Source organism: Mytilus edulis, chromosome 3 (genome assembly GCF_963676685.1).
Source record: "Mytilus edulis chromosome 3, xbMytEdul2.2, whole genome shotgun sequence".
In the NCBI taxonomy this organism is placed as follows: domain Eukaryota; kingdom Metazoa; phylum Mollusca; class Bivalvia; order Mytilida; family Mytilidae; genus Mytilus; species Mytilus edulis.
The window spans coordinates 10,111,822-10,124,402 of NC_092346.1; the positions used below are offsets into that span (position 1 = coordinate 10,111,822).

The 12,581-nt window shown below is 33.2% G+C and overlaps 2 protein-coding genes across 2 annotated transcripts in view; one reads left to right on the top strand and one right to left on the bottom strand.

Annotated features, from left to right (window-relative positions):
- The window catches only part of LOC139515772 (2-oxoadipate dehydrogenase complex component E1-like), a 44,624-nt gene that overhangs the window by 26,767 nt on the left and 5,276 nt on the right, over window positions 1-12,581 (top strand). Inside the window, exons 17-18 of the mRNA XM_071305464.1 lie at window positions 11,365-11,521; window positions 12,398-12,498. Coding sequence (XP_071161565.1) covers window positions 11,365-11,521; window positions 12,398-12,498 — 258 coding nt within the window. The remainder of the gene's footprint in view (window positions 1-11,364; window positions 11,522-12,397; window positions 12,499-12,581) is intronic.
- Window positions 624-10,955, bottom strand: LOC139515773 (E3 ubiquitin-protein ligase TRIM71-like). The gene is made up of 2 exons (XM_071305465.1): window positions 10,869-10,955; window positions 624-2,991 (listed from the first exon to the last, which is right to left on the bottom strand). Exon 2 carries the CDS (start codon window positions 2,976-2,978, stop codon window positions 1,248-1,250), a length of 1,731 nt encoding a protein of 576 aa, XP_071161566.1. The 5' UTR covers window positions 2,979-2,991; window positions 10,869-10,955; the 3' UTR covers window positions 624-1,247.

Genomic DNA, 12,581 nt, shown 5'->3' on the forward strand with positions numbered 1-12,581 from the left:
TGCAGTCACATTGATTTTCCTTTCCTAATCTTTTCTCCATAGCATAATGAATGTCTTGTTGTAAAAGAGCTTGTTTGAAACGTTCCTTATGATCTTTTAAACTTGTCGTGCAGTATTTGGTGCTGAAGTCATTGATTCATATTTTGTAGTATTTCTAGATTTAATTAAAAAGTATGGTCGGTTGTTAACAATTCTTATGGTTAATAACTGTTGATGTTCAATTCTTTGATCTTGTCCATTGATGGTTTCAGTTTGAGTGCTTATGTCGGCTGTGACTTTAGTTGTAATATATTTTACACTATTAACAGCTGGATCTGGTTTTGTGAAAAATTTGTGTTTATTCTGCTGTAATGGCCATTTTCTTTTCTTACCACTCATTGTACGTTGTGCATGAAATTCTCGTATTAATTTTACTGGAACCTTGCATGAAAAATAACATTCTGTGTTTCTTGATTTATTGGTAAACTTAAGTTTATAATATAATGTACCATTACCTCTGACTGATGATACAACTTGTTGAATCTCCTCTTCTTTGAATGCTTTGCACTTATTGTTCTTACAATCTTGACACGATGGTTTGTTGTCTTTTACTGGTGCATTTACGGTTGAATCTCCTGAAGGGCCTCTTATTGTTTCACTATTTTGTGGTGGTTGTTGTTTTTGTTTCATCCATCCAAGCTATTTAAACAGTGATGCTGATGCTGAATATGGATTACCATCTGAAATAAGTCTTTTAGCCCTTTAATACAATCTAATAATTCTCACTAGGTTATTTTTTAGCAAAATCACTGGAAACACTGATCAATCAGTTGGAGAATTCAACAGATAACTTTTTGGAACCAATATTTAAAAATTCCTTAGTTTAGTAAACTAATATGTTCATCTATTACATCTCGACTATTTAATTAATGTTAGAAAGTAAATACAGTGTTAATGTTGAATAGGTTAAAATAAGTTATTAATATGCCCTGTACATGAAAGATGAGGGTTAATTTAATACTTTTAAAAAAGTTTTTCACTCAATGATTTTTTAAGAACATTATTTTCATTTTTTAGAAACTGGTTCTTCTTTTGTCTTTATCCTATGACCTTACACTTAGTTTTATCAGAATATATGAACATGACATTTTTATAACACTATTTGTCAACACAAGAAGTCATTTTGTACTTTAAATTGAAATATCTGTATTACACTTTTCTGATGCATAGTTAATTCATCTGCATACAAGTCTCTACAAATTTACATTTCAGATTTTATAAATAATTGCTGTGTGGTAATGGTTCCCCCTATCCTTCTCAGCACTTGTTTTCTCTTCTTTACTTGACACTATCATTATTCCTGTTTCTCTGTTTATGTCTATATGAACAGGATAATTGATTCCATCAGCCTCTGATAGTATTGTCTTACAGGTTTTACCATCTGGTGATACTACCACAATACTGTTGTTTCCCCAAGAAGCTATATAAACAAAGCCATGCTTGTCTAATGCAATTCCTTCTGGACCGTCAATGTCATGATGCTGAAATGTCCACAGAGGTTCTCCAGTACTTTTATAGCAGCAGACGTTGTTTTCCATGAAAATTGTAGCATAGATATTCCCTCCAAATAATGATATATGGTTTACTCCTACTCCTTCTAAGATTGTTTGAGACATATCATCCAGAATAACAATAGTACTTTTCTGGTCATTGCTGATGACCAACAGTTTACCGTCACTTGCTACTCCAAAACAATAGTGAGAAAGTTGAATTGTTTGAATAATTTGATTCTTTTTTAAATCCACCAGCACTGTCTTGTTGTTTATTCCTAATGCGACAGCAACTGTATTATTTGTGACATAGCAGGCATCATGAGGATATTCTGTGAATGTAATTACTTGTCTTTCAAAGATGCCATCATTGCCAAATAGCAGGAGGGCATGACTTCTACCATCCCTATATCTATTAAGAATTAGACATTTACCATCAGTTAATATCCTACAGACAGGTATTCTTGTAGAATTCATATCTTCTGGAATTGTCAGAGTTCTCAACATTGTTGGTTTAATTTCTTCAAGTCTAGGAACAGCTTGAAATAAGTTCTGTGCTTGATCTTTTCTTCCGGGCTTAATTCGAAGAGTTGATTGGCTTGTATTGATATTAATATTGCCAAACAATTTGACCTCTTGTAAAATTGATTGCAGAGCAGGAGAAATGTTAACCTCTAAGTTTTTTTCCTCAAAATTATCTCTGCTTTTTAATTCATCTATGTATTTTGTTGCTTGTGATGTAGTTTTCTCAATTTCTCTCAGACCAACATACATTTGTAGCTCATTTGCATATTGTGTCATTTTTGAAAACTCACTTTGCAATTGGCTTATCTGATCGGCTTGTGTTTTCAGTTGTTGTAGTAAAGTGTTCATCTTAGATTTTAGCTGTGAATGCTTTGATTCTAGGTCATCAAAAATTTCTTGTTCTAATTTGTTTAAGAAATCATCTATCGACTTCCTCATAGATCGAATTTGTTCTGCAGCCTTTGTTTTCTGACTATTGCTTGTGTTCATCCGGCTATTCAAATATTTTATAATCTCCTCTAAGTTTTCCTTTACATTCTTCAAATCTTTTTCAAAAAGTTGAACTGAGGCAGATGATTTTACTTGTTTCAGAATATCTGACAGGGGTTTCAGGTCGTGACATTTTTTGTGTTTATCAGTGATACACTGTACACAGCAGGGACAGGCATGGAACGAACAATAGAGTTCAAACTTTTTGTTGTGGTCTCGGCACTGGCTACTTAGTTCTAGCATGAATTTTGGTAAGTTATGGTAGTCTTTAGTCGACATAGTTTTATGGTCTTTAGATGCTTTTGATTTTGTGTGATGTTTTTCACAGCCTGCACATAGGAGCACCTCACATTCTGTGCACCATGTTACAGCTTCTGTAGATGTTCCATCATCATCATTACATAGAGTGCAATTGTCTCCACCTGATGAGGCCATATTCTCTCTATTTCTGAAATTAAGAGTACACAAAAAATGATTGTTTAAAAAAAAATTGAGATAATAACATGTACAAGTATGGACATCAAACAAGTCATTTTACTTGAAATACTGTTATAAGTAAGAGTTTTGTCGGAAGGAGTAATACCACCAAATCATAGTACGATCTGGTTGCTTACAAAACGAGTTGAAAAAATGTTCCCTTCAATTTGACAGTTGTAGGAAACTAATCTTACATATGATTGTAGCAAAACAATTCAGGGTCATCAACATATATCTTGGGTGTTTGAAAGCACCATTATTATTTTACTTGGTGTTTCTAAAAAATATTTTGGAAACTTGAGGTTATATGGTTACTAAAGCTTGTACATAGGTAAAATTAGAAGTGAAACTTTAATTGGTTGACTTCCAGTGATGGTTATTTTCTTATATGCAACGAAACATTATGTGATTTTTTTTTAGTATAGAACTGGACAGGATAAAACTTTACCTATGCCAAGTGTTTCTTTTTTTTAAGTTAAGATAAATTAATCACAATTTTTTGAAAAGTGCAAATTTAACAAAGACTTGTAGGGGGAAATCAATGGTGGTATTAAACCTAAACATTTATGTATCAGGTCATTAAATCTTCAAAAACATTCAGATTAAACAAGAAAAATTATCTCTCAATAATAGGGCAGAAATAGGGAAAAAGGTTGTTGCCCCTCCCTTTTTTTTGGCAAAAAAAATTTTGTTTTTTTATTTCGATCTTGTGGCAAGTTTTTATCTTCAGTAGTCTCCGCCCCACTCCAGTTTAAAATCCTGGCTCTGCCACTGTTTGCAGCACAGTAATGTGATGTGGCTTATACAAACTTGACTAAATTTAAAAAATTGATGCCAACATAGTTTGTCTATAAAATGTCGATCTGACAATTATATAAGAACTAGAGGCTCTAAAGAGCCTGTGTCGTTCACCTTGGTCTATGTGCTTATTAAACAAAAGACACAGATGGATTAATGACAAAATTGCGTTTTGGTGATGGTGATGTATTTGTAGATCTTACTTTATTGAACATTCTTGCTACTTACAATTATCTCTATCTATAATGAACTTGGCTCATTAGTTACAGAGGAAAATGTTTTGTTGAAATTTACAAAAATTTACAAAATTTATTAAAATTGTTAAAAATTGACTGTAAATGGCAATAACTCCTTAATGGGTCAACTTACAATTTTGGTCGTGTTAACTTATTTGAAGATCTTACTTTGATGAACATTATTGCTGTTTACAGTTTATCTCTTTCTATAAGTATATTCAAGATAATAACAAAAAACTGCAAAATTTCATTTCAAATTACCAATTCAGCAACCCAGCAACTGGTTGTCTGATCATCTGAAAATTTCAGGGCAGATAGATCTTGACTTGATAAACAATTTACCCCATGTCAGATTTGCTCTAAATGCTTTGGTTTCAGAGTTATAAGCCGAAATTTACATTTTACCCCTATGTTCTATTTTAAGCTATTGCAGCCATCTTGGTTGGTTGGCCGGGTCATCGGACACATTTTTGAACTAGATACCCTAATGATGATTGTGGCAGAGTTTGGTTAAATTTGGTCCAGTAGTTTCAGAGGAGAAGATTTTTGTAAATTAGTTAGCGATGACGACGGATGAGGACGACGGATGACATCGCCGGACGCTGGACAACGGATGCCAAGTGATGATAAAAGCTCATTTGGCCCTTTGGGCTAGATGAGCTAAAAATGTTTCAGAGTCAGAAAAATTATTGAAGGTGTTGTCTCATTTTTAGCTCACCTGGCCCAAAGGGCCAAGTGAGCTTTTCCCATGTCGTCCGTCGTCGTTAACTTTTACAAAAATCTTCTCCTCTGAAACTACTGGGCCAAATTAAACCAAACTTGGCCACAATCATCATTAGGGTATCTAGTTTGAAAAATGTGTCCGGCGACCCGTCCAACCAACCAAGATGGCCACCATGGCTAAAAATAGAACATAGGGGTAAAATGCAGTTTTTGGCTTATAACTCAAAAACCAAAGCATTTAGAGCAAATCTGACATGGGGTAAAATTGTTTATCAGGTCAAGATCTATCACCCCCTGAAATTTTCAGATGATTCGGACATACTGTTGTTGGGTTGCTGCCCCTGAATTGGTAATTTTAAGGAAATTCTGCTGTCTTGAATATTATTATAGATAAAGATAAACTGTAAACAGCAATAATGTTCAGCAAAGTAAGATTTACAAATAAGTCAACATGACCGAAATGGTCAGTTGACCCCTTTAGGAGTTATTGCCCTTTATAGTCAATTTTTAACCATTTTTCGTAAATCTTAGTAATCCTTTACAAAAATCTTCTCCTCTGAAACAACTGGGCCAAATAATCCAAACTTGGCCACAATCAGCTTTGGGGTATCTTCTTTAAAAAAATTGTCTGGTGACCCGGCCATCCAACCAAGATGGCCACCATGGCTAAAAATAGAACATAGGGGTAAAATGCAGTTTTTGGCTTATAACTCAAAAACCAAAGCATTAAGAGCAAATCTGACATGGGTTAAAATTGTTTATCAGGTCAAGATCTATCTGCCCTGAAATTTTCAGATGAATCAGACAACCCGTTGTTGGGTTGCTGCACCTGAATTGGTAATTTTAATGCCCGCGTCACACTGTCCCGATTTTTATATACGATGGACACCCGAATGTGAAAATTGTAAGTTCGTACGAAGTTGGTCCCGATCTCGTTAAAATAAAAAAAAAGTGACCGAAGCAAGTACGATGAATAACGAAGTCTACACGATGGTGCCGAAATTATATACGATAGCAAAAGATGGACATACGAAGGTTAACCGAAGACGGGTATTTAAGCTTCATATCTCAGCCGAAGCCTACACGATGGATCACGAAGGCTACACGATGGATTACGAAGGCTACACGATGGATTACGATGATGGCGCGATGACCATACGATGTCTAAAAGACGTCGTGTACAGCTTATGATGCATTTGAATAAACTCATCATAGATACCAGGACTAAATTTTGTATATACGCCAGACTCGCGTTTCGTCTACAAAAGACTCATCAGTGACGCTCGAATCCAAAAAAAGATAAATGGTCAAATAAAGTTGAAGGGCATTGAGGACCAAAATTCCTAAAAGTTTGGCCAAATCCAGCTAAGGTAATCTATGCCTGAGGTAGAAAAGCCTAAAGTATTTCAAAAATTATATGCCGAAGGGATCACGCGTTTTAAATTGTTTGATCGATATTAAATATATATTATATTGTACATTTACTTTCTGGTTTAATCATAAGACGGAAGACCGTGGGTTTGAAGGGTAAAACTTGACTCTGAGTCTCTGAATATAATGCCAGCAGAATCAGGGAGAAGGAGAATATCTTAAGCGCTATTGACATTAAAGTTCAAAGGTCAAGGTCACAGTGGCAGTTGTAATACAAGGCAATATCACCCTTGTGGACACTCTAAAACCAATATGCTTCAAGAGATTTTAACCACATTTGGTATATTGTTCCTCCTTGTAATGATCTGACATTTTTTACGTTCAAGGCCAAAGGTCAAGGTCATGCAGATGGACTTGTTTTTTCTCATTGAAATAGCATAATACACCGGAAATTGGTTGCTCATTTTTTTACCTGCTGGTTCTAAAGACAATATTAAAGGTATTTCCAGTTACTGAATGTTATGTTTGATTTCTAAAAAAATGGTTTATGTATCAAATATGCATATTCAATTTACCATTTTCTGCATGTGTCAAATACATATATAGTGTCCATATTTGTCCCCAATATGTTACATACGAGGGGATGCCAAGCTCGGCATTGCCTTGTTTGAACTGTAAAATGTGTGCACTAGTCTGAATAATCACCCATAATTATGCCCATGTTTACTGATCTATCTTAAAGGTAAGGTAATGGGTTCGTTGGTCCCTTTTATTCAAAAAGAGCTCTTTCCAGGAGAATATCATAATAATATAGACAAAAGGAAAGATATGGGGAAAGCAACAAATGCGGCAAAATATGGCATATAGAAAACAAAATGGTAATGGAGTAAACATTCGTGTGACAACAACTTAGACGATACATATAAAAAATCAGGATAATATAATCTTTATTTGTCATATAAGTAACATTATACTTGTGACATAAACAAAAGTAACAACAACAATAAAATAACTGAGTTGAACACACACATATCTATATATATACAAGTAAAACTAACTAAGAGTCCCCTGTCCTCAGCTCTAAAGACTGTTTTATAAATGAACCTGTTTTTTTCACTTGGTTTATATTAGAAGGATTTAGTAGAATTACTAGTTTTTGTGTATCAGATAGATTTGGAAACATAGGATTATCTATTGCCATGTCATTAAAAAGTTTTATACGTAAAACGTTATTAATTTGACAGTGGAGGAGAAAGTGATTTTCATCTTCTAAGGTTTTACAAGTTGGACATGTTCTATTGTCTCGAGGTATTTTTAGATATCTGCCCTTTTCAATGAGCAAATTATGGTCACTAATTCTGATTTTTGTAAATAAACGTCTAGTTTCAAAATTTTGATATTTAAGATAAAATTCTTGGTCTTGTTTGACTTTAATATTTTTGTAAAGAAAAAGTTTGTTATTTTCGTTCAAACTATTTATTTTATTTTCCAGTAGTTCTGTATAAAATTTACTTGTAGTATTCTTAATCCAAGTCTTTAATTTGTTAACTTGTTCCATGTTTTGACAGGACATTACTTTTTGTGTATCAATATTCATTTCTTGTGTTGAGTCTTTTATAAAAGTGAACCAAGTATAAACTCCTTTTGAATCAAGGTGTTTACTTAATGTATAACTTTCTTTTAGTAACGGGTTTATGTTTTCAGTATTTAATCTAGCCCAATAAAGAATTGCTTGTGTTTTTATATATTTTTCTATTGGTTGTCTACCAAGTTCAGCTTTAACGCCTAAATTAGCAGATGTTTTTTTAGTACCTAGAATATATTTACAGAAATTAACATGAACCTTTTCAAAGGGAGTCTTATCCAAATATTGGAAATTATCTATATCTTTGTTTTGAGATTTTAATCTGCCTTTTGCTCTATAATAAGATTGATATGTATCCATGTATGATATTTCAGCATTATATGTTAAAATTGGTTTTATAAGAGAATCAAAAAGATTACAGGATACATTAACAGGGAAATTTCCCCAAAAGGCTGCATGTTTTTTTAATGAAAACAGAGCTTTCCTAGCTTTTTTGGCTAAATCTGTTAAACTTGCATTTAAATTTCCGTTATTTTTTATCAGAGTGCCCAGAAATTTATATTCTGTAACGTTATCATTTTTTTCATTATTGAACCTTACAATGTATGGTTCCAGTTTTGTAGTTCTTTGTTCAATGATCATTGTTTTTGTTTTTTTAGTATTTAGACATAATTGCCATTTTTCACAGTAATTTGATAAGTTATTTAGGCTATTTTGAAGACCTTCTTTACTTTCCGATAAAATTATAAGGTCATCAGCAAACAAAAGACTTCCTATATCAGAATTTAATATTCTCAAGGGTGTTGAACCTTTATGGTCAAAATTTTCAACTATATCATTAATAAATAAATTGAAGAGTGTGGGACTAATACTGTCCCCTTGTTTTACTCCTCGGTCAATGGGAAAGAATCTAGAATGTTTATCATTATATTTTAAAGATGCTTCAGTATGAATAAACTGTTGTTTTATTATTTCAAAAATATGTTTCCCTACACCCATTTTAGCTAATTTATAAAGCATTCCAATTCTCCAAAGGGAATCAAAAGCCTTTTTAAGATCTACAAAACAGACAAAAAGTTTTCTTTTATTTTTATGAATATATTTATTAATCAAAGTTTTAAGGATAAATACACTGTCTGCAGTTCTATGATTAACTCTAAATCCAAATTGGGCATAAGTTAAGATAATGAAGAAAAAGTTGGTTTCCCTTTATACGTGTACCTGCAGTGTTGGTGTACGAGGCGCGTTTATGATTTTCATTATGTTACTTGATATGAAAAATTGACAAAAAATAATATTTTACTTGTAAAAGTAAATCCTGAGCTTGTAATAGCTGCTCTTCTTGTTCCATTTGAATTAATAGAAACAACGCTGTCGCCTTTCTTGTTCTCATAGAATCATATGATATTCATGAGCCCCATGTTTTGTAAACGTCTTTCTTAACTGTCGTATTAGACAGACCAGTGCATATCGCGCATGGCACTTTAAATGTATTTTAGCGCAAAAATTAACTTAATTACATTTAGCTGATTTATTGCCGTCGTAGTTCCATCTTGTCGCCTTCGTACTTTTATTCGATGCCAACACGACGGGATTAAGAGGTCTTCACGAAGTCGTGTTGCCATCGTAAGACCTTCGGGTAGCTTCGTGATTCATTCGTGTAGACATCGTCATGTCAAAACTGCCCGATGGAAACGATGGAAACACGAATGCAATACGATGTTCAAAGATGCATTCTCGGTGACATTACGATGGTGAGGATGGTGATACGAACTCAATACGAACCCTCAACATCGGACGCAACTTCGGGGATTTTTTAACATGTTAAAAAATTTAGAACCCTTCCCGAAGTTGTCCCCGAAGGCTAGAAAAAGTGGCCGATGGTTAAAGATGGTTAAAGATGGCACTACGAATAGCCCGATCTGGATACGATCAGTCCCGATTTTGAAAATTTCCATAATCGTGTTGCAATCGGCGTAAAAATCGGGACAGTGTGACGCGGGCATAAGGAAATTTTGCTGTTTTTGGTTATTATCTTGAATATTATTATAGATAGAGATAAACTGTCAACAGCAATAATGTTCAGCAAAGTAAGATTTACAAATATATAAGTCAACATGACTGAAATGGTCAATTGACCCCATAAGGAGTTATTGTCCTTTATAGTCAATTTTTAACAATTTTCATAAAATTTGTAAATTTTTACTAACATTTTCCACTGAAACTACTGGGCCAAGTTCATTATAAATAGAGATAATTGTAAGCAGCAAGAATGTTCAGTAAAGTAAGATGTACAAACACATCACCATCACCAAAACACAATTTTGTCATGAATCCATCTGCTTCCTTTGTTTAATATTCACATAGACCAAGGTGAGCAACACAGGCTCTTTAGAGTCTCTAGTTTTTTTGGCAGTCATTTTAAGCATTATTGCTACCAGAGGGGTTTATGTTTAGGAGTTATGCTCCTAAATAGACAACTTTCGAGTTCCATGCATTTCAGTCAAAAGGTTTGGTTTTGGTGAACATCATTCGTGCGTTTAGGGGCGTTGTCAATTCCGTTCTATTGTTGAGAGTGGTTGGAAAACTAAAAAGCTATATTGTACGAATTATTCGGCAACTTGAATTCTCAAAATTGTCTTTCAGCTCTGCTGTCATTAGGGAATTGTGATTAAGAACCTGCAGAACAAATATTATTTCTAGTTTATCCTGCACAATGACGATCACTAAGACGCTTGATGAACGTTGATAGTGCAGGGATATAGGTGATCCCATCCCCTCTATCTGGTAAATGACGTCATAAAGGCATGTATAATTGATGAGTTTTTTTCCGGTAACGGATGAACTCGAAAGTGGTACGTCTTTTGCTTTAACAATGGCTTTACAAATGTAATAACAGGAGGCTGTCAAAATGACAGAAAAACAGTCTTTTATATAAAGTGAGTGTTGCCATTGTTATAGAAATCAAAGTGCCATAATTTTATAGTCATGAACAGTAAAATTGAAAATGATCAAAATAAGCTTTCTGTGGTTGAAGATCCTTTATATGTTGTTTTTCAGATGTCTTTTTTTTTTTGTTTTGTTGGATTGCTGTCTCATCATTTTATACCAATAAACTCAAAAACACATTCTTACCCCTAAATATTTTGATTAATGGTGCTCTGGAAAAGGAATGTCTACAGGGAAGTAAAATGTCTAATAACTGGTACACTTACCTGGTATTGTTTATTTATAGCAAACTATATATAGATAACTGGGTTTGACATATTCCAATTTAGAATGGTTTCAATAAGAAGTTGTTTAAGATCAAAATATTGTGATATATATTATGCAAGTGTCTATTTCCAAACAATGTACAGTATATTTTTTTTCAAATTTAACTTGAGAAATTCTTGCTTCATACATATTTACTTGAAGGTTACAAATTTTTGCTGTTCAGTTTTCTTTCAATTTTTACACTTGTAGTTAAAGTTTTCAACTTCCATATGGTAAGAGTATTAGGTGCACCCTAACAATCTTACTTTATTTATTTGCAGTTGGCCAATAGCTCCCTGTCTGAAGAAGCCGTGTTAGGATTTGAGTATGGTATGAGTATAGATGACCCTAACAATCTTACTTTATTTATTTTCAGTTAGCTAATAGTTCTCTGTCTGAAGAAGCCGTGTTAGGATTTGAGTATGGTATGAGTATAGATGACCCTAAAAGTTTAGTTATATGGGAAGCACAGTTTGGAGACTTCTTCAATGGAGCACAGATTATGATAGACACATATATAGCTAGTGGAGAGTGTATGTATATCAAAATTAAATGTTGTTTTTTAGAGGTTGATAATTGTTATTTCTCTAATTTTTGTGCTATGTTTACATTTCCTGAGCAGTGTGAGAAATGTTCTCAGCAATTGATTAGTCGAAACTTAGCTATGATGTTTAATTTTCTTCTGAAATATCCTGTTGTGATGTCATGAAAAAAGGCAACCATGTCTGATGACCTCACATCTAAGAACAAAAGTTTCTACTATCTTTGAAAAGAATAATAAATCATTAGATAAACAGATTCCACCACTATAACTTGTGTATTACGATATTTCTCAACTCTCAACCATTAAATTTTAATTATTTAAACTGTCTGGAGTGGAGAAATATTGTGACACAATTTGTTGCAGAAATAGAATCTTTTTTATATTATAGGAAAAGTAGGTCAAATTAAAAACTCAAATTCATTTTTTTCATGAGCCACTACAGATTCAATCTCTTTATAAAACAAACTATAGTTCATCATTAGAGAAATTATTGTTTGGTAAAAGTGTTCACACTATAAAAATACTAACTGTTTACAAAACTTTATTTATTTTGAAATCTTAAAAAATTTCTTCCCAAGGAATAGATAACCTTAGCTGTATTGATAGGCGAAATCTTAAAGAATTTTGTGTCCTCAATGTTCTCAACATTGTACTTTATTTTGTCTTTTAACTTTTCTGTTTAGAGCGTCACTGATCAGTTTTATGTAGACAAAAATTTGTCTGGCATACACAATTTTAAGCCTGATATATATGATGAGTTTATTTCTAACCTATATATTAAATACCTGTTGTAAGAAGTTATAAAAAAAAGGGTCACTGGAAGTCAAACTCATTAAACTCATTGAAATTAATTATCTGATTTCAGTAAAATGGTTATTACAGAGTGATTTAGTGATGTTATTACCTCATGGTATGGATGGAGCAGGGCCTGAACACTCATCATGTAAAATTGAAAGGTTTTTACAGGTAATGTCAAAAGGTCAGGGTCATTTATGTCAAAGGTCGAGGTATGTAAAATGGTTATTTCAAAGTGACTTACTGATGTTACT

Bases quoted from the DNA above. Each gene is read 5' to 3' on its own strand.
- LOC139515773 (XM_071305465.1), bottom strand. From the start codon at position 2,978: ATGGCCTCATCAGGTGGAGACAATTGCACTCTATGTAATGATGATGAT.